Source organism: Trichomycterus rosablanca, chromosome 13, assembly GCF_030014385.1.
Source record: "Trichomycterus rosablanca isolate fTriRos1 chromosome 13, fTriRos1.hap1, whole genome shotgun sequence".
NCBI classification, from domain to species: Eukaryota; Metazoa; Chordata; class Actinopteri; order Siluriformes; family Trichomycteridae; genus Trichomycterus; species Trichomycterus rosablanca.
In genome coordinates, this window is record NC_086000.1 from 24,537,652 (window position 1) to 24,559,804 (window position 22,153).

The 22,153-nt window shown below is 36.7% G+C and overlaps 1 protein-coding gene across 4 annotated transcripts; it reads left to right on the forward strand.

Moving 5' to 3' along the window:
• Positions 1-1,184: 1,184 nt before the first annotated feature.
• LOC134324907 (sorting nexin-14-like) lies at positions 1,185-21,106 on the forward strand. 4 transcript variants are annotated; one of them, XM_063006817.1, is made up of 30 exons: positions 1,185-1,356; positions 1,457-1,595; positions 4,918-5,038; positions 5,143-5,216; positions 5,304-5,382; positions 5,470-5,513; positions 5,604-5,691; positions 6,615-6,699; positions 7,238-7,394; positions 7,477-7,552; positions 7,638-7,682; positions 9,178-9,258; positions 10,309-10,423; positions 10,518-10,673; positions 10,840-10,964; positions 12,079-12,137; positions 13,423-13,449; positions 15,184-15,316; positions 15,842-16,028; positions 16,148-16,231; positions 16,349-16,449; positions 16,910-17,021; positions 17,142-17,182; positions 17,292-17,411; positions 18,302-18,425; positions 18,916-19,080; positions 19,448-19,543; positions 20,118-20,209; positions 20,295-20,351; positions 20,460-21,106. In XM_063006817.1, exons 2-30 carry the CDS (start codon positions 1,465-1,467, stop codon positions 20,496-20,498), a joined length of 2,814 nt encoding a protein of 937 aa, XP_062862887.1. In that variant the 5' UTR covers positions 1,185-1,356; positions 1,457-1,464; the 3' UTR covers positions 20,499-21,106. The 4 variants fall into 4 exon arrangements, with proteins under 4 accessions (XP_062862887.1, XP_062862888.1, XP_062862890.1 ...); XM_063006818.1 differs by lacking the exon at positions 13,423-13,449; XM_063006820.1 differs by lacking the exons at positions 1,185-1,356; positions 1,457-1,595; positions 4,918-5,038; ... (2 more) ...; positions 5,470-5,513; positions 6,615-6,699 and having other exon boundaries at positions 5,603-5,691.
• Positions 21,107-22,153: the final 1,047 nt, after the last annotated feature.

The following is a 22,153-nucleotide window of genomic DNA, read 5'->3' on the forward strand; positions in this document are numbered from 1 at the left end:
AGCAATGTGTATTTGTTGTACTGCATCTATTTTTAAAGCAATTTTTTAACAAATCATCGCATTCAAGTACCTGAAATTGTGGCTCCAGCATATGTTGACGTATGACAGGTTTGAAAAATTGCACCAAATTCTGATTAGATTAAACTGGGTAAGTAGTAATAGTAATCCAAACCACACTACTACGTTATAATTCTACAGAGCATTTCTGCAAGTTACATGCTGCAGCTTTTAAAGAAAATAATGCACTTTTAAATGTGGATAGGGATAATACGGATTAAACAATAAACAATATAGGAATAAACAATAAGATGTGACACCGGGGATTTTGGTTATAGGCCTATCAAACCTTTGCATTGGCTACATATTTCGCTGCCTTTTATACGTTGTTTTGTAATACGCACTTAAATTATAACCGTATTTTTAATAAAACATGTTTTTTGTTCAGTTTATTTTCTTACGGAATCGTGATGTTTGTTTTGAGGAATCGACTCCTGAAACTGGGAGCCGTAGGGTGTGTTCGAAAAGCTACTGTGCTGTCTACATAGGCAGAATTTTACGTCATCCTGTGCGCGCTCCCGAGAAGGAGGCTGTTCGAAATCCTAGATGACTTAAAATCCACACTTCTGAGGCATCTTCATATTTCAATGTTATTTTGGCTCAAGAACGAGTGAGCTCCGACGCTGCCTTAGTGATCAAGGCAACAGCGTTCATTGCGGGTCGGCTCTCACAGAAAAATAAACATGGCTGACGGGTCGTTGAAACGAATGGAGTTATTTTTAAACGTAAATAAAATATTACTGATTTTTAACTTGTATAAACTTGTACCGAGTGTTTTTATTTGCAAGTTCGGGCTTGTCAGGAAATTTAACCGTTATCGGTACATGAAGGGAGATGTTATTGACGTTAGCGTGCTGTGCTACCTCAGTTTATTGGTTTTAATGGCGAGATGCGAAATGCTAAACGCGAAATGCTAAACCCGATGTTATCGCTATCTAAGTAGTGCGTTCGAATAACCTGACTTATAAGTCACTAACTTATTAGAATCCTCTCTACTAAGTCAGCTGCCAGTAAGACAGCAAGGCAGCTCCCTAGGTTTTCGAACACACCCGTAGTAACGCTGTCGACCGGATCTGACGTAGTTTGTTGTCAAACCCTGAATGCGCACTGTACCGTTATGAGGCATCAGCATCGAGTGCATGGCGACCAGTTTATAAAATAATAATGCAATGTCATTATTAATGCAATTTGTGTAGTATAAACACTAAATGCACTTTATTATTATAATTTTAATATAATTAAAGAAATTATATCATACATTTGTCAAAATAAGTAATTGACAGCCCTGCTTCTCGTTGGGTAAGTACAGTAGGGATTGTACAAGTACATCCGGATACTTGAACACAGTTGTGTAAATGAAGGCAGGGCAGCTCACTGACTTTAATTTTGGTTCTGGTAGTTGCAAACATGTCAGTTCTGGCTGTTTATTTGCGGAGAACGAGGCAGAAACTGGTGTTATGCAGAGAGGTGGGTCGCCAGTATCCTGTCTTCTGCTTCCTGCTGGTCCTATTGCTTCTGTCCACTGTCCTGCTGAACAGGTACCGGCTACATTCAGCTTTATTCTATACTTTCAGATCATGGCTGAACCCGTTTAATATCAGTTTTGTTAAATTATTAAGATATACGGTATTTCATACTATTCAGTAATATAGCTTATTATAAATTAAATCACCTATGATGGCAGATGGTCCAAAAACAGATTAAAATAAAATCACTTTATCCTGGTTAGAGACGTGGTGAAAGCAGTGCCACAAGCCAGAAACACGTCCTACTGTAGACTTGTAATAAGAAATGTATTGATGGAATGTTTGTGAACTGACTCTCAAGTCTCACTGTCCCAACAGGCTCAAAAGAGCTTTATACAAAATTCTATTTACTTCTAAGTCTCTGTTATTTATTTATTTTTATACAACAGGTAGTTCCGACCTTACACTCTGATTGGTTGAGAAGCGTTCCAAACGTGCTGATATTCGTGATAACAGCACGGTCTTTTCACACCACAATGGTATTACTCCGCTGACGCGTTGCCATTAACGACAAGCTTCATGCACACAAACGCACACGCAGGCAACACAGCCTTTTTTCCCGGTCGCGTTTTAAATCCGTTATCTGATATACAATCTAGCGCACTGTGTAGGGAACATAACCAATTGTCTAATTCACTATCTAGTGCACTATGTAGGGAACATACAGGGGTTGGACAAAATAACTGAAACACCTGTCATTTTAGTGTGGGAGGTTTCATGGCTAAATTGGACCAGTCTGGTGGCCAATCTTCATTAATTGCACATTGCACCAGTAAGAGCAGAGTGTGAAGGTTCAATTAGCAGGGTAAGAGCACAGTTTTGCTCAAAATATTGCAATGCACACAACATTATGGGTGACATACCAGAGTTCAAAAGAGGACAAATTGTTGGTGCACGTCTTGCTGGCGCATCTGTGACCAAGACAGCAAGTCTTTGTGATGTATCAAGAGCCACTTTATCCAGGGTAATGTCAGCATACCACCAAGAAGGACAAACCACATCCAACAGGATTAACTGTGGACGCAAGAGGAAGCTGTCTGAAAGGGATGTTCGGGTGCTAACCCGGATTGTATCCAAAAAACATAAAACCACGGCTGCCCAAATCACGGCAGAATTAAATGTGCACCTCAACTCTCCTGTTTCCACCAGAACTGTCCGTCGGGAGCTCCACAGGGTCAATATACACGGCCGGGCTGCTATAGCCAAACCTTTGGTCACTCGTGCCAATGCCAAACGTCGGTTTCAATGGTGCAAGGAGCGCAAATCTTGGGCTGTGGACAATGTGAAACATGTATTGTTCTCTGATGAGTCCACCTTTACTGTTTTCCCCACATCCGGGAGAGTTACGGTGTGGAGAAGCCCCAAAGAAGCGTACCACCCAGACTGTTGCATGCCCAGAGTGAAGCATGGGGGTGGATCAGTGATGGTTTGGGCTGCCATATCATGGCATTCCCTTGGCCCAATACTTGTGCTAGATGGGTGCGTCACTTCCGAGGACTACCGAACCATTCTGGAGGACCATGTGCATCCAATGGCGGTGCCGTGTATCAGGATGACAATGCACCAATACAGACAGCAAGACTGGTGAAAGATTGGTTTGATGAACATGAAAGTGAAGTTGAACATCTCCCATGGCCTGCACAGTCACCAGATCTAAATATTATTGAGCCACTTTGGGGTGTTTTGGAGAAGCGAGTCAGGAAACGTTTTCCTCCACCAGCATCACGTAGTGACCTGGCCACTATCCTGCAAGAAGAATGGCTTAAAATCCCTCTGACCACTGTGCAGAACTTGTATATGTCATTTCCAAGACGAATTGACGCTGTATTGGCCGCAAAAGGAGGCCCTACACCATACTAATAAATTATTGTGGTCTAAAACCAGGTGTTTCAGTTATTTTGTCCAACCCCTGTATATCCATGATCTGATACACAATCTAGTGCACTATTTAGGGAACATTAATGTGTTTGTAACGCGAACAGTTAAGCCAGTTAGCAGCTCCTAGTAGTTCTGTTTTCATCCATAGCCTTTGGTGTGTGCGAGAGGTTTTTTTTATTTCTTTTTTTCCCTTCAGAGGTTCTTGCTTTCTTCTTCTTCTTGTTCTTACCTCCCTGAAATGAGTTTTTGCAACTTGGGATGTCTGCTTTGTAGTGTTAAACTTTATATTCGTTGTGGAACTACTTTTTGGCGGAAGGTATTGTCAATATTAAAGCATATTTAATATGAAATTCAGGGCTTCTTTGATTTATTTTCTTTCTTTATTTTGTAAAAACTGTTGTATAAAAGGCACTACGGCACTCGGCCGTAGTGAAATACTGTTGGCTTTGAGAATATTATATTAATATTGCTTTATTTTACCACCACTTTATCATGGGTCCAGCTCCAAGACAGAGCAAACACACATTCACACCTAGGGTGATTTTAGCATCTGCAACGAACCTGAATGCATGTCTTTGGGCTGTGGGAGGAAATCCACACAGACACAGAAAGAACTCCAACTGGGAATCTAACCCAGGACCTTCTTGCTGTGAGGTGACAGTTCTACCCACTGAGCCACCCATGAATACAATTATTTCTCTTTTTTTCTTGTAACAACTGAGCCTTTGGCCAATCCCCAAATCATGATTCCCTCACCTGTTACCAATTCATCTGCTTATTGTGGAAGGCTTGGACTTGAATACTCCTGTCACTCTTATCTTCCCTCGTCCCAAATCTTTTGACATGTATTGCAGCATGAAATTGTAAATGTGTTTTATATTACATATTATATAACATATTACATTGTATTTAAATACAATGAATTTGATCAGGGAAATCTTCTCTTTGTAGTTTTTTTCAGTTAAATAAAGATGCAAGAGAGTGAACTAATGACAGATTCTTCAGATTCTTCTTTTTGTCTACTAACACATATTAGTGTATTCTTATCAGTTTCTTAATGACATTTGAACATTGAGAAATGGAAGTACTTTAACTTTTTTGAATAGTAGTCACCTGCTTGGGGAAGTCCATTGTTGTTGAGTGTTAGCACAAGGTTTAAAAAAAAAAAACAGAAAAATCTGGAAATTTCACTCCCTGGAAATATTACAACCTTTGTCATTCCTATAATAAATTATAATATATCTTAATAAATCAGTTAATATATAACAAGGTCATTAGGTATTTAGACTTTACAAATGTGGCAGACACCACAATTACTATAGTATTTTAGTGCATTAAATTAGCTCTTCTTACCAAGCTGAAAAAATAGGAACAAATGGAATGATTTAATGCATTTAAAAGTATACAGAATTTTACCTTCTACCTTAAGTAACCATTTTACTAATATGTGTTTTAGGTATCTTCACATTATCATAGTTTTCTGGTCATTCCTAGCGGGAGTGGTTACCTTCTACTGCTCTTTAGGGCCAGAGACTCTACTTCCCAATATACTTATAACAATAAAACCAAAGAAAAAGGTAAGCCAATTATTACCAGCTGCCTAAGCTATAATGTTATTTCAATAAGGTGGTATTTCATTTATTCTTGTATTTAATGTATTATTGTTTATCTGTATATACAGCCAGACCATCAGGAATTGTTTCCTTTAGCTCAGAGCTGTGCTGTCTGTGGGAAAGTTAAATGCAAAAGACACAGGTAATACAGCAAACTGCATGTTTCATCCTGGATTTTAGATTTTAACCCTCAACGAGCTACTGAATGATTTGTATTTCATATTGTTAGGCCAACACTGCTTCTTGAAAATTATCAACCATGGATAGATCTAAATGTGCACTCCAAAGTGGACACGTCTCTTTCAGAGGTTTGGCAACTTGTAAATGTCTCAGTTTGAAATGTTCGAAATAATCTGCTTTTTGTGTTACTTTGTTACTTACTGATCTTTACACAGATTCTTGAGCTCGTTTTGGAAAACTTCATATATCCCTGGTACAGGTGTGTTAATAACATTGTTTTATTCTTTACTTGTTAATTTATTAAATTAAAAAGTGATTGTTTTCTAATAAAAGGATTTTTGCTTTTTAGGGATTTAACAGATGACGAAGCATTTGTGGATGAACTCAGAGTGACTTTGCGCTATGCAGTAGCTGTGTTGGTCCGCCGTGCACAGAGAGTAATGCACTATTTTAGTATATACTTATTTTTTGTCTGTAGCAAAGTATGTAAACATTTGTATGTAAAATGTAAAAAGTAGTGAAATCTTGCATTGTTGGATTTTTTGCATAAACAGCTCTTTTCAGGTCATGTCATAATATCTCTATTGGGTTTCAAAAGTAGACAAATCCTATTTTATATGTACTATTCACTATCAGACTTTTACTAATTCTCAGGTGATTTCCTGGGGGTCTAAAATTTTATGTAAAATTTTTTCATAGAATGTACAGTACTGTTCCCCTAATGATTGTCCAGGCTTTGAGGCAGCCAAGCAATCCCAAACCATCATGCTCCTTTCACCATGCTTTACAGTTGTGACAAGGTTATAATCTAGGCCTCCAGTACATTTTATCCTTAGAATTACAAACTATTCATTTAGTGTAGAGCACTGATTTTTTAAAGATCAGTGTTTTTTATAAAAGCCAATTAACATTTACAGCATTTAGCAGTTGCTTTAATCGAAGACGACTTACAGTTGTGACTAAAGATTAAGTAAGTAAGCAAGTAATTAAAGGCTAAGGACCTTGCTTAAAGGGTCCAACTTTGCAGTGGTGGGTCTTAAACCAACAACTTTCTAATAAACAGTACAGTGCCCTATAACCACTGAGCTACCGCTGCCTATGTGGTTAGTTTAGTGTAGTTTCTGATAGCAGCAGTACTTTTTTCATTTGTAAACAGTTTGTCAAATTACAGTACCGATTGATTTCAAAGGTATTAAGGTTAAGGTCAGGGCTCTGTGCAGGTCTAGGTGTTTCTCAACACTAAACTAGGCTTATTAATGTGTTTAATAAAGACATAAAATACAATTGGGGTAAACCGTTATGTAAATTGTGCATCCTGTATTTACACTGCTAACAGTAAACAATGCTGTTTGCTTTACAGGTTAATATTCCATCTTTAATCACACTCAAACTGCTTAAAGTTGCCATGAAACACATTGAAATTATTGCTAAAGCAAGACAAAAAGGTATTTCATCACACAAGTGTATTTAAATTTATACAATGTACTTACAGACCACTGGTTGACACTTTAGAGCATCATAGAAAAATTTGGGAATGTAGCTTGCAACTCAATCAACAATTGATCGTTTATGCATGGAAATCAAATTTATGAACAGGCTAAACACAAACATGATGTTAAATCATTACAAGGAACATAAACAAAGAATATGTATTAGTTATTTCGCAAAATGTTTTGCCTATGTTTGCAGATAATAACATACGTATAAAGTCTGTTACACACCTTACATTTACATGTTTCATTTGAAACAACAGCATTTGCATTTATGCCATTTAGTGGAAGCTTGTGTTATCCAAAGCAACTTTCAATCAATTAAAACCAAAATGACCTTCTGATTACTAATACTAAACCTTAACCACTTGGCTACCACTGGCCTACATACAATATTTAAATGTAAACATTTTTTTTTTAAACTACATTAAACCATACAAATAAGTGAATATTCAAAATTTTTACTGTTGTGTGTGTATGTGTGCTGTTGTAGTGAAAAGTTCAGAGCATTTGCAGCAGGCGGCATTAGATGAGTTTGGTCCTGATCTGCATATGGCTTTACGCAGCAGGAGGGATGAGCTGCTTTACCTGCGCAAGCTCACTGAGATGCTCTTCCCTTATATTTTGCCTCCAAAAGCTACTGACTGCAGGTAATAAGTCTTTTTCACTATAGGTGTAAGCAACATTCTTCCACTTTCCTCTCCTGTTTTTGCATGCCTTTGTTTCTTCCAGATCTCTCACTCTTCTGATAAGAGAGGTTCTTGCTGGCTCTGTTTTCCTTCCCTCCATGGATTACTTGGCTGATCCTGTGAGTTTCAACTGAAAAGACAGCTGTTTCTGTGATGGCATTTGTGCAACTATAATTTAATGGTGCTTTTCTGTTGATTTTTTAGGATACCGTGAATCACCTGCTGCTTATTTTCATCGACAACTCACCAGTAAGAATTATTTTTTCTGTTCAGTTACTAAGTCAGTAATAGTAATTATTCCTGTCACAATTATCTTAATTTTGTTGACAAATAATTGTCACAGAAGTAATTGGGATTAATGATTCATTGCTGGTGTAGGAGGGTAGCACAGGTGCCTCACAGCATCAGGGTCTATGCATATATAAGTTTGCTTTGGGTACATTCATTTCTCCTTACCTTCCAAAAATATGCCAGAGGGTGGTCTGACTGCACTCACTCACACTCCAAGGTGTAAGTGAGTAAATGGGTGATTGTCCCTTATTAGGATGTATCGCAGCCACCCTAATCAGGATAAAACAGGTACTAAAGAACAATAAAAGATTTAATTGTTCCTTCTAGTGACTTTATTCTTTTTTTTTTTATTATAAAAACCTGCCATTGGCGTGGTCATTGATCATTTAACTAAAGGAAGTTTCTCGCTTTCAAATGTAGTAAAAATGGAACAGAAAATTTAGGCTAAAAACAATTACTAATGTACATAAGGGGGTTAAGAATAAAACTGATTCAGAGCAAAAACTGATATGAAATATACAATGGTGTAAACAGACCATACGTTTGTTAAAATTCACAGCACTGACTAAATTTAAATTTAATCAAGGTTAATATGCGGTTGCTAGATTCTGTGTTAGCCACTAACTCTAAAGCTCAGGTCATACCACAGTGTAAAACTTTACATCTTAGTACAACGGTAATTAAATCAGTCAAATCCTAACCTACAGAGCTTTTTAATACCTAGTCATATTTTGACTTTTCTTTCCAAATATACTTCTTCTGCCAATGCTTCAAGACAAAAGTTAAACATGGTAAAATCAGTATCTTACAGCTGTTCCATTTGTGGTTCATAAACATTTATTTTTTATATAAGATTAAGTTAATAAGATTAAGTTAATAGTTAATTCCCTTAGAGGAACCAAGCTTTAAAAGAGAAGGTGGATTCTCCTCTGGCTGGCATAATAAATCATAACAGATAGTTTAGGAATTGTTATTTGGAATATAAATATATTTCTCACATATGTCATCCATATTTTTAAAACGAGATGGTCATAGCCTATAATAAGGGAATAAAGACCTGTAACTTATAGTCCTTGAATGACAGAAGCAGAAACTTGTAGTCCTTAGAACACAAAGAAAAACTGACCTCTAGACTTCAGGTTGGCAGGGAAATTAATGCCAAGTTCACACTACATGACTTTCAAGTTGTTCAGATCGCTGTACAGTTCACACTACACAACTTGATCTCTTGAAATCGGGAGTCTTTTAAGTTGTTGTGGTTTTCACACTACACGACTGGTCAGCGATAGGTGGTCACACACTACACAATCTATCAACAGGAGGAATCTTAGACAAGTGTGACAAATGTGATGTCAGTAGCGTATGGGATTTCTGACACTGTTGATAAGCTTAAATCCACTAAAATGTATCTCTGTGTATGTATATTAATGTAATATAGAATATCTTATTTTAGCCAGAAGCTGCTACAGAACCTGCATCTGCATTTGTCCCGTTCCTGCAGAAGTATGCAGATGTACGCAACAATAAGTCCTCAGTAAGTCTGATCTCTCATTTAATGCATCTAAGTGTTTCAGCACAGCCTGAGAACATTAACGTTTCAAGGATACAGGAACCTTTCAGAGATTAAATGCTTTTCCACACATGCAGTAGGACCTATCAAAATGCAGAGGGGAAGTTCATTTGGATTTTAGGCAGATAAATCTTTTTCAAGGACATAGAATAACTTTTGCTGTCATATCAAAATGTCAGATTTTATGTAGACCAAAATATATCAGACATTGCCAGATTTATGTCTAAATAAATAGGAAACACGATGAGTGCAGATGCTTCCAGACTGGTGTACTGCATAATGCATTGATTTTGAAAGCTTCAGACACAGACTGTTTAGCTCACTGCTCAACCTGACTCAAGTGCCACCTGCTTTAACATTTATGGGAATGACATAAATAAATAGGGTTTGAAAATTTGGGTTAAAAGCATACACTTACGGGCGCCCAGGTGGCGCAGCGGGATAATCTGCTAGCACACCAGTGCCGAGATTCTGAGCTCCTGGTTTGAGTCTTGGCTCTGACAAAATTGGCTTTCAGTCTGCTGGGTGGGAAAGACCGGACTAAGAGGTGGGGTTATCAACAGTGTGTAAGGACCTTGATTGCCCAGGGCACCTATACAGAAAGTGGAGGAGCACAGAATTCGGGGTGTGTACACAAAGTACACAAAGCCAACCTCACCCACAAATCCACCAAAGTATAAGTGAATAAGAAAGGGAGTGGTGGACTGCGTGCACGTTGGAGTGTGTGTGTGTCAGGCGAATATACACCCTCCTTGAATGACATTGGATAGATGCCATTGCAGATTCGATACGCTAAATTGGGAGAAAAATGGGGTAAAATGTATAAAAAAGATAATTATACATTTATGCTCATGCATTAGCTTTTCACTTTCTAGATCTGCCAACATTTGTGTTTATTGTCTTTAAAAAGATTTACATAGTGCTTATATTAAGAAAAGAAATGAGATAGTTTTCTTTGAATTCTTGATGTTTGATTTTATTAGTAAAGGTGTATATCTCTTCTCTTAATGTCAGGTGTTAAAGCTAGAACTTAAGGAAATACGAGAGCAGCAGGACCTACTTTTTCGCTTCATGAACTTTCTTAAGCAAGAGGGAGCTGTTCATGTCCTCCAATTCTGCCTGACTGTGGGTAAGGTTTCCCAAATACAGACATACAATATTTATTGTGTGTATATACATTTTCTTTTTTTTGTTTTAAATATTATTATTTTCTATATTTTTAGAAGAGTTCAACGATAAGATTCTTCGTCCAGAACTTTCAGATGCTGAAAAGCTAATGCTACATGAAGAGGTTATAAAGATATATGACACATACTGCCTCGATGAAAGCGTGGACAAAATTCGCTTTGACCCCTTTATTGTTGAGGAGATCAAAAACAGTAAGTTACTAATTAAGAATGATGAAAAGGTGTTAAATAATGTAAATTGTTGAACTCCAGTCATGTCTTTAAAATGTAAAATTGAACCATATGTGGCATACATCACAAAATAGTGATTTGTAATTGTATGTGATTACATGTGTGATTGTTTCTCTTCGCACATCAGTTGCAGAGGGTTCGTATGCTGACGTTGTGAAACTGCAGACTATGCGGTGTCTATTTGAGGCCTATGAGCATGTTCTCTCACTGCTGGAGAATGTCTTTACCCCCATGTTTTGCCACAGTGATGAGGTAACAATTCTGTTTACAGTAGTTAGCAGAAGCTTTTATACAAAGTGACTTTAGTAGTGACTGGAAAGTGCCAGCAGTTTTCCAGCAGGGTTAAGGATGGCTTGAGTACTTTTTCTAAAGTCAGATGTTACAAATACCAATAACGTTGCTGTAGATTTGCCCTGTCTGATAAAAGACGTACTCAGAGTTTAGAAAGTAAGATCATGGCGCCCAGGTGGCGCAGCGGGATATTCCGCTTGCACACCAGCACCGAGTTTCTAAACTCCTCGGTTCGGAACTCAGTGTTGCGTCCGGTCGGCTGGGCGCCTTCTAGCGGGCATAATTGGCAGTGCCTGCAGCAGATACTAATTGGCCACCGTATCTGCAGGCTGGGGGCCGGACTATGTGTGGGTGGGTGGGTCTTCATACGCTGTGTAAGGACCCTGATTGGCGGAAGAGACGCCTGTGCAGTAAGCATGGGTGAGAAGAGGAGGGCTGTGCACGTGTCGGAAGAGGCGTGTACAGCGACGTGCTCTCCTCGGATGCAATCTGGTATCTCTGGTAGCAGTGGAAGACAAAATTGATGTGCTAAATCGGGAGGAAAATGGGGAGAAAATGCATAAATAAAAAGTAAGATCATGTGAACTATTTTCATATCAACACGAATTTTACAAGATTTTACTAATAAATAAGAGAAGCTGAAAAAGCTGCAAACGTAATTTTAAAGACCTGCATGTTTAAAAATAAAACTTTCTTTGACTCAGCACCTTGGAACGGTCACATCAACAGCACACTGTGCAGTCCTAAAGAATATAAAAGGACATGCAGAAATCTCTAGAACTTGCTGGGTTGATGAGAGACCATTAACTAAAAGTGTTAATAGACGAACACTACAAAACATTGCTGCTGTTAGCAAAAGGTTACCTGAGTGCTGCATAAAACTTTTAGGACAATGCTTTATTAACAGATTAGATCATAAAATTGATGAATTAATTAATGTAGAAATTGGGTTAATTCCAAAGAGTTCACAAACTTTTCTTGCATCTTTATAGTAAACTTGAAGTCTATAGTCAGGTCTGTTTTGTTTTGCTTGGTTTTCTACTGTTTTCTCCTCTCATCTCTTCTTATTTCTTAGTATTTTAGACAGCTTCTGAGAGGAGCTGAGTCCCCAACCAGGAATTCTAGACTTGGCAGGTTTGTACAACTAAATATTTTTGGTCAGGATTACTTTGTCTGTTAGATTGCTTGCCACACTTAGTTTGAGATTGGAATTACTATTCATATGAATGTAATGTAGTTCTCAAAACCTTTTGGTAGATAAAGTCAGAGCTCAAAATACTTCTTCCAGTCTCTTAAATAACATTCATTCATTGAATGTGTTTTGAATTAATATTCTGTTATTCTACTATCTTGACATCTGTTAATTGCACTATTGACTTTTTCCTCTGTAAAATTGCAGTTGCAAGAATAAGTACAAAATGAAATATCAATATACAATGTAGTTTAATGTTCATCTAGGTCATCATACTGTATAAATTCATCATACTATTCTGGGGGTGGCACGGTGGCTTAGTGGGTAGCACTGTCGCCTCACAGCAGAAAGGTCCTGGGTTCGATCCCCAGGTGGGGCAGTCCGGGTCCTTTCTGTGTGGAGTTTGCATGTTCTCCCCTTGTCCGTGTGGGTTTCCTCCGGGTGCTCCGGTTTCCTTCCACAGTCCAAAGACATGCAAGTGAGGTGAATTGGAGACACTAAATTGTCCAAGACTGTGTTTGATATAACCTTGTGAACTGATGAACCTTGTGTAATGAGTAACTACTGTTCCTGTCATGAATGTAACCAAAGTGTAAAACATGACGTTAAAATCCTAATAAACAAACAAACAAACATACTTTTCTGCTTGGAACTAATACTACACCAACTATTTTTCGACTTTTCATATCTTAAAAAGTTAAACATGTCAATTAAGGACGCATTCACGTCCAGACTGAAAAAGGTATGCAACCTGTTGCACTAATAACCTGGTAAAACCAGGTTAAAACCTTCTTTTATAGCAGTAATAGTTCCTTGATGCTGATCGGACTTGTAGAACAAGTTGAAATGTTTCACCATTCCGGAATGTCATACTTTGGGTCAATGCCACATCATGTCTAATTGTACTGAATTATGCAGTTGCAGTTTGCTTGAGATAGTGTGATGTTAACTTGGTTAGTCCTTATAATAATTGTTGATATTATTATTCTAATACTTGACTGTTGAAGAGGGTGTTAGCCTACATGTTCTGGTAATATTTAAATTTTGTTACCGATTGTTTTCAGTTGATGTTGGTAAATATTAGACCACATTTAATCAATCAGCAGAAATCCAAGTAATTCAAAAGAGCTTTTTCCCATGTCTGTGTGTAGTTTGTTTTGGGGCTCATATTTTTGGGGTATAGTGTTTGCTGAGGCCAGTTTTAATTTGTTGTGCCCATTATTTCAGAAATAGCGTCAGTTTGGATGACATCCGGTAAGTATGCTAGCCTCATGCGAACCAGTAGCTTTCCATTCTCCATGTAATGCTACCCATAAGGTACATGGAACACAATGGAAAATAACATTGCTACCTGCAGTTGTCTCCATTAATGCCTCATCCTCATTTATGATTATTTTTTACTGAACTTCAGATCCGAGTTGTGTAGATAAAATTTACAAAGACATTTTTGCCATTGCCCTCTGGAACCTAATCTTTTGTCAGGCTTATGCTTGTAGGGCAGTGATAACTCAGCAAGATGGACTAGTAATCAGAAGGTTGCTATTAAGCCATTAGACTATAAACCCTTACTGCTCAAATGTATTAAATCATAATTGTAAGTCGAATTTGTGTCTGCTAATTGCCACAAATGTAAATGTCTAAGGCAAAGAATCTGTGACCAAGAACAATTTCTGACTCGGTGCAACATCTTACACAAAACTCCTCATCCTTAACTATATAACTAATCCTGTCTGTCTCTCTCTCATACCATGGACTGTGCTTCTTTTGTCCTTCCTTTGATGCCTTGTTCACCCTACGGCATTAGCTCTGAGTGTAGCTATGAGTCGGACTATATCATGAGCCTAGAGTATCCATCCATCCATTTATCCACTTTTACCTTTCCATTTGACTCTAATGCCTGGTGCACTGCTGAACAAAATTAAGTCTGGGTTTATCGCAAGTCCTGCTGCCCTGTGTGCATGGGTGCTACCTGCAGTGTCTGTGTGTTTGTGTGTGCAGATCTCAGCATAATAACCATGCTGAGGCTTATAACTTCTTTTAATGTGTCTGTAAGTGTGAATATAACTCACAGTACCATTACTTCCAGAGCTTTTGAGAAAATGTTAAAAATTATCGAGTCATTTATTATTTCCAAGTAAAAACCTAAGATTATGAAAATCCATCAAGATAAATTCACACCATTTTCATTTAAATAAACTCAAACTGTCAAGAATGTAAATATTTTTGTCTATAGGGGGTCACCATCTTGTAAAGAATAAACAAAACAGTACAGGGAAGTTTGGGAAATGTAGTCAGCAATTCATTGTAGCTCCTAAAATAACTACAGTGTCTGTAAAACTAGAACACATTGTTTACAGTAGATAGTTACACATTTAACTGTGCTCTTATGTTAATTAGTGTGGCAGCTGCGTTATGTTTAGCCAGTTAGTGTGGGCTTTAAAAAAGGAAATATTTTTAATCTGCCATAACCAAACCTGAATAAACCTAATTAAACACCATACAGCTAGATAAAAAGTGGATATCTACCATTATCAAAAATGTTAATAATAACAATATTACTGATACTACAATTACTACAACTACAACAACTACTACTGATACTGATACTACTACAGATAATAATAAAAATATAATAACTACTATTACTACTGCTACTAATACTACTTCTAATAATAATAATAATAATAATACTACAATAACTTCTACTACTACTACTACTACTACTAATAACAATACAATTACTTGTACTACTACTAATAATAATCATACTACTACTACTCCTAATAATAATAATAAATCATTAACTTATATTTGTTTGCAAAGAACTTTGTAACATTCGTGTGCCACCACATTTGTATATCAGACCACCATGTGACCAAAAGGTTAATGTAGCATTCATATTAAATAAGTTTACTATCTCTAAAACAACCACAAAATGCCAATCTGTGGGTTTCACTTAATATATTAAATGTTTTACGTTCTCTTCAGGAACACATCAAAGCGAGGAGAATCCTTTGGTATTAGTCGCATCGGCAATAAGATTAAGGGGGTTTTCAAGAGTACCACCATGGAAGGGGCCATGTTGCCTTCCTATGGACTGGCAGAGGGAGAGGATGACATGGTTAGTAAAATCTGCATATTTGGTAAAGGGTTTTTTGTTTGTTTTGTTTTTTAAGAAAAGGCTGTTGTTAGAATAAGAAATCCTACTAACATCTTCTTTTTTAAGTCTTTTCTAGCAGTACAACTTTTAGAATTTTTACTTTTAAATTACTTTTAACTTTAATTTGGTTCTTATAAAAAAAGCTCAGAATTGATATGAGAAAACCTGTATTATTGTTAAGGCTTTCTAAATGTGGACTATTTATAACTATGAATTCACGTGTAATTTAGTCAACGCAAATAACAAAAAGCTTATTATAGTTAGTTATATGACAATAAAAAGTTAGTTACTTAATTGATTAAAAACTTCTATACTATTCACCTATTTCTTATTGTGAATTGTACTTCTAATCAACGTGCTAAAAAAGCCATTGTAAACACTGGCTAATGTGTGCTGTAATTCGTTTAAACTATTAAACACAAACCCAATTAAATATGTAATTTTTTATCAAATAATAATTCACCTTAATCAACCTTTTACACTCAGGTGGAGGAGGCGATCATGGTTATGGAGGATGACTTGCCGTTAGAGGCCATTAGTACACCGAATACGCCTCGTGACCTGACTGCCTGGAGCATCACTATTCCCTATGTGGACTTGTTTGATGATGAGGTCAAGAAGGAGAGGATTCCAGTGTACTGCATAGATGTGGAGAGGAATGACAGGAGAGCAGGTAAAGCATTTGATATCTTAGTATTAAAAGATTTTATTATATGATAAAATAAATGACATTTATTATGTTAATATACACTATACAATGATTCAAAACCATTTTTGTTGGCTTTCTTTTAGTGGGTCATGAGCCAGAACATTGGTCTGTGTACAGAAGATACCTAGAATTTTATGTTCTAGAGTCTAAACTCACAGAGTTTCATGGTATGTATAAGATGAGCATTAGATGGGTTAACTTTATTTCAAGATAATCAGTTGTGAAGTGGCATCTTTTCTATTATATAATTAATAATGTATATTATTTCTGTTATTTAAAATCAGGCTCATTTCCTGATGCACAGCTTCCTTCCAAGAGGATAATTGGACCTAAAAACTATGAGTTTTTAACATCAAAGCGTGAGGAATTTCAGGAATACCTGCAGGTAATAAAAACAGATGTACATATACATTTACAGCATTTAGAAGATGCTCTTATTTCTTTTTTTTTTGTCTCCAGTACAAGTAGACAACAGTATAAGTATACAAATATGCTAAAACATGAAATATGCTGCTTTGTTAGAAGAAAAGTAGGGTTTTTTATTTTTAAATTAGGAGACATTCTTAAGTGCAATGTTAGTTTTTAATTATGCACTTGATGACGTGGGTCTTTAGTTGTCTTTTTAAAATGTCAAAAGAAGTAACTGTATGAACATACAGGGAAAGTGCATTCCACCATCTGACTGGTAGTACAGAAAAGAGCCTTAGTACCTGTCTTTATTGAGTTCTGAGGGGTGCATCTAGAGGAGCCAGACTTGTGGCTCAAAGGGTACAAAATACATACTGTTTAAGCAGTGGGTGCATAATTTAATCGTTGCTTGTGCATAATGTGTGTGTTTGTATCAGAAACTTCTGCAACATCCTGAGCTGAGTAACAGCCAGCTGCTGGCGGACTTCCTCTCCCCTCACAGTGTGGGGTCTCAGTTTCTCGACAAGATGTTACCTGATGTCAATCTTGGTACTAAACCTTCATGCATCTAATACTATTTACTGATTGAAAACATTGCAACCCAATCGCAACATTTATTTTCTTCTATTAGAGCAAATAAATTTCTTCTCTATAATTTTTTGCATACAGGGAAGATTATCAAATCTGTGCCTAGCAAACTAATCAAAGAGGTTTGTTGATTTTGTCCATGATATAATTAATGTAATAATTTGGTGACCTGTGATGTAATTTCAGAGACTTATTTATCATATTTATTTGCATCTACTTTCTTGCATTAAGAGAGGACAGCACCTAGAGCCGTTCATTCAGGCATTCTTTAATTCCTGTGAGTCTCCGAAGCCCAAGCCCAGCCGACCTGAACTCACGATACTCAGTCCTACATCTGAGAATGACAAAAAGGCAGGTTTTTAAAGTTTTTTTTTCATACAATTAGTTTATTAAATGTGCACTGGTCAGTATTGTATTGTTGTAATTAATTAATTAGGAATAATAATATCTGGAAAACACTGGTGCAATAAACAAACAAAAATATTACTTAAAAACATAGGTATGGTCTGGTTTGTTACCATTTTTTCCCAGTTATAGACACATCCCCAGAAGCCCATCATTCACCTTTTTGTACACCTTTGCATTTGTAATCTTTACAACGTACATTTGCAAACACGATGGCTGTTCCTGAATGACTAGTGCATAGTATGCAGACAACTGATGTTAAACAAACCGTGGACACTGATATGGAGTTTAATGCTGTATAAGCCTCCACTCCTCTTAAAGCTTTTTATAAAAATGTATGCCCATTTGGTCAAAGGAGCAATTGTAAGGTCAGACTCTAATGTTGAACGAAAAGGTCTGGCTCACAATTAATCTTCCAATTTCTTAAAAGGTTTCTCAAAGTTAGGGCTCTATGCAGGCCATTGTTCTTCTCAAACAATGTCCTTATGAAGCTTACTTTGTGTGCAAGCACACAGAAACAGTAAATAGTCTTTCCCACAATGTTGGAGACATACAGTATAATTGATTTTCTACAATGTATTTTATACACCTATTAGCAATGGGTGTGGCTACAACACCTGGACTTAATAATTAGTACGAGTGTCCACATACTTTTGGCTGTATGGTGTACAATATTTACAGAGGGAAAATGAGATCTACTGATTTTGTTTTGCTAAAACAGAACTTCTAAAGCCAAAATTGTAGTCTGTGCACCTTTAAGCTCATTATTTTAAATGTTTATTTTCAGTTCTGTCTGTGTTACTGAATTGTTACTTTAAATATGTTATTTTTTTTAGCTCTTTAATGACCTGTACAGAAACAATGCAAATCGATCTGAGGCTACAGAGAAGAGGCACAACCAAAACTACTTTATGGAGATGATCACTGTGGAAGGAATTTATGATTATTTAATGTTTCTAGGTAAGTCCTAATTAATACAGCCAAGTACTCATATATAAACTGTTCTGTTTATCCTGTTCTAATGATATATATAAATTATTCTGTTTATTCCACTATTCAGGATGTTTCTTATACTCAAGTACAGTGATTTTCAAACTATACTGACTTGTGGTACCAGATAAAAGCATTTTGCCATGGAGGAGGATTACACATCAGCCACCCACACAACTGATTTTAAGTTCAGCACAGACAACACTGCTAGGGTTAGCAAGTGTTAAAAACAGCCAAATAATTGTAAAACAATTTAGTAATTTTTAACTTGGAGATTTACTTATAATGGGTTGAAGAAAAGCATAATACTAAACAGGCTTAATGCTCCTTACACTTCTGTCAGCAAGTTTGAGAACCATTGCTTTAGAATTATAGCATTGATTAACAAAAACAAGTGAATTTAGAAAGGTGTGTTGTTTATTGCTGTTAATGTATTCATCATGTTACAAAATGTTGGCAGGACGTGTGGTGTTTCATATACCTGACTGGTTACATCACCTTTTAATGGGTGGACGAATTCTATTTAAAAATACTCTGGAAGCCTATACTGACTGCTACCTGCAAAACAAACTAGACCAGCTGTTTCAGGAGCACCGCGTGGTTTCACTCATCACTCTGCTCAGAGGTAACAGATAATAGTATTACTGTATGCTGATCTTAAAAACAAAACTTTATTGCTCTAACTGGCTGGTGTCTTTATTTTCTGATACTGGAACAACTCCAATGTATATCAGATCAAATGTTTTATTACAGTCGTAAAACAATGCTACTGGTATTATGTAATCATATTACAACCTCAATTCTAATAAAGTTAAAACAGTAAGCACAATGCAAATATAAACTGAAATTCGTTTACATATATTAACCACCACAAAGAAGAGATATTTATAGTCTCACCTTCTTAAATGTATTGATTTTGGATTGCCCTTAATGAAATGAGTTAAAATTGTGTTTTAATAATATTGCTCTTAGCAGTATGTACTTTTCTCTAGATGCTGTTTTTTGTGAGAACAGTGAACCTCGCCCTAATGAAGACAAGCAAAAAAGGGCCAAGAAGACATTTGAGGAAATGAAAAACTACATTCCAGGTTCGATAGCGGTTAATTTTGAGATTGTATTCTCCAACAACTGAAAAATTAAGACAGTGGTTGTCAGTATGGGGCAGAAGCCTCACTATATTTTACAGAAGCAAGGTGGTAGTGATGCTAGTTTAAAACTTACTACCTTGTATGTAACCTGTAGTGTAGGTCTTTCTTATTCTTTATCTATTCTGCTTTCATTTACTGAAATAATGGTGGATTTTACTTATGCACAGCACTCTAAATATGTCACTGGCATCTAAACTGTGGTTGGGTGGTGAAATAATTCAGCCTTGGTTGAATAGGTTGTACTCTGGAAAAGGTTATGTTCCCCAGATAAAGTGGTTTATCTGTAGACTTAAGTTGGAGAGGTGTGAGTATTGGCGTATCCCTGCCTTACGCGCCGGTTTTCCAGGTGGCACTGGACCCACCACAGTGCTGATAAGAATAAACCTATTTAAGCATGACATTTAGCCCTGCTAACATTTGACTGTCTCAGACATAATGACAAATATAGTGTTTTAAATCAATATGAAATTGTTTTGTTTTAAATTAAAATGAGATTGATGCTTTTGTCTGGTAGATATTCTTGGTAAATGTATTGGAGAGGAAGCAAAGTATGAGGGAATAAAGCTTCTTTTTGATGGACTTCAGCAGCCAATTCTCAATAAGCAGGTTACCAATGTTATATTCTTGGCATCACTGCACATACTAACAATACAAGTCTGTATATTTAACATCTGTGTTACATTTCTTGCAGTTGACATATATCCTGCTCGATATAGTCATTCTGGAGCTTTTCCCTGAGTTAAACAAAGTAAGTTGTTCTGTGTGCATCTTGATGTGTATTAGGTATCATGAAATTATAACTGAAATAATATAAAATATGTTAAAGAACTTTCTCATATTGTGAAACACATTGCAGGTACAGAGAGAAACTTCTGTCACAGCTCCATGGATGTAGAAAAACTATCAAGGATGTTTTCTGCTCGTGCAGCATCCTGCATTAATGTCAAACAAACCACAAAGACGTGTGTATATGTATTTCGCACAAACCTAATGCACTGTTTACTGGTATGTTTACACAAGCATGAAGTTTTTTTAATTTATTGCTGTTGTAGGGTGACTATACTGGCTGAACATGCTTGCATTTATTGTCTGTTTATTAGGATTTTAACATCATGTTTTACATTTTACTTTGGTTACATTCATGACAGAAACGGTAGTTACTCTTTACACAAGGTTCATCAGTTCACAAGGTTATATCGAACACAGTCTTGGAAAATTTTGTATCTCCAATTCACCTCACTTGCATTTCTTTGAACTGAGGGAGGAAACCGGAGCAGCCGGAGTAAACCCACACAGACACAGGGAGAACAAGCAAACTCCACACAGAAAGGACCCAGACCGCCCCACCTGGGGATCGAACACAGGAACTTCTTGCTGTGAGGCAACAGTGCTGCCCACTTAGCCACCGTGCCACCCATGCATTTATTGTCTTTTTTTTTTTCATCAATCTGCTCTCTTGTCACTAAAATTAAAAACCTGAACATTCAAGCTAAAAGCTTTAAATTATTGGTTTACGTTTTGTGTTTTATCGTCTTTGGTTCACAGTGCAGAGACTTGCATTTGCAGTTATCTGAAAGTTAGATGTAAATAAGTTGCTAACTCTGAAGTTAAATAAAGACAAATTGCTATAAATATACAGTCAATTCAGCAACCCCCTTTCACCTTCTCCACGTTTTATTATATTACAGACTTATTCTATAACAGATTGAGTTCATTGTTGTCACAAAATTCTACACAAAATAGCCCACAATGACAAAGTGAAAGCAGGTTTTTAGACATTTGTGCTAATTTATTAAAAATCAAAATGTAAAATATCATATGAACACAAGTGTGCACACTCTTTGATAGGAAAAGTTTGGAGTTATACATTATTATATTTCTTAGTGTGGTTGAATGCCAATTTTAACTGCTTATCAGGAAAATACTGCCACATGAACAGGGGTGCATTACAATATTTTTGCATCTGTGTTACTGTTTTATTGGCTACACCTATGCCATATACAAACCTCAATGGCCAGTGACAGTGGGAGTCCATTGGGTAGAGAATTGGTAAGGTTGTTGTCTTAGAATGGCTGACCCTGTGCTAAGACCTAGGCGGGAAAGAATTGGTATTGTATACTTGCAGTGGTGTATAGTAACGAAGTAATAATACTTCGTTACAGTACTTAAGTAGTTTTTTGAAGTATTTGTACTTTACTGGAGTATAAAAATTTTCGGCAACTTTCACTTTTACTCCACTACATTTTCTAAAGAAATTGTGTACTTTTACTCCGTTACATTCGCTATATGTAAATTCGTTACTCGTTACTACAGAATGAAGCAGGGGCGGAGCCAGGGGGTGACCAGTGGTGGCCATGGCCACCATAAATGAATCTTCGGCCACCCCTCCGGCCCCCCCATCACCGCTTTGCCGGCAACTTTTTTTGCGGAAGCATTTCTGCACACAGGGACGCAATTCAACAGCGCACCTCAAAGAAGTAGTTCTCCCTCAAAACCGTGCAGTAATACACGACATAAAGGTCAACCACCAACACAATTACAGAAGCAGTA

Bases quoted from the DNA above. Each gene is read 5' to 3' on its own strand.
- LOC134324907 (XM_063006817.1), top strand. From the start codon at position 1,465: ATGTCAGTTCTGGCTGTTTATTTGCGGAGAACGAGGCAGAAACTGGTG. The intron at 5,039-5,142 runs GTAAGCCAATTA...CTGTATATACAG, and splicing joins CAATAAAACCAAAGAAAAAG to CCAGACCATCAGGAATTGTT. The intron at 17,022-17,141 runs GTACTAAACCTT...TTTTGCATACAG, and splicing joins GTTACCTGATGTCAATCTTG to GGAAGATTATCAAATCTGTG.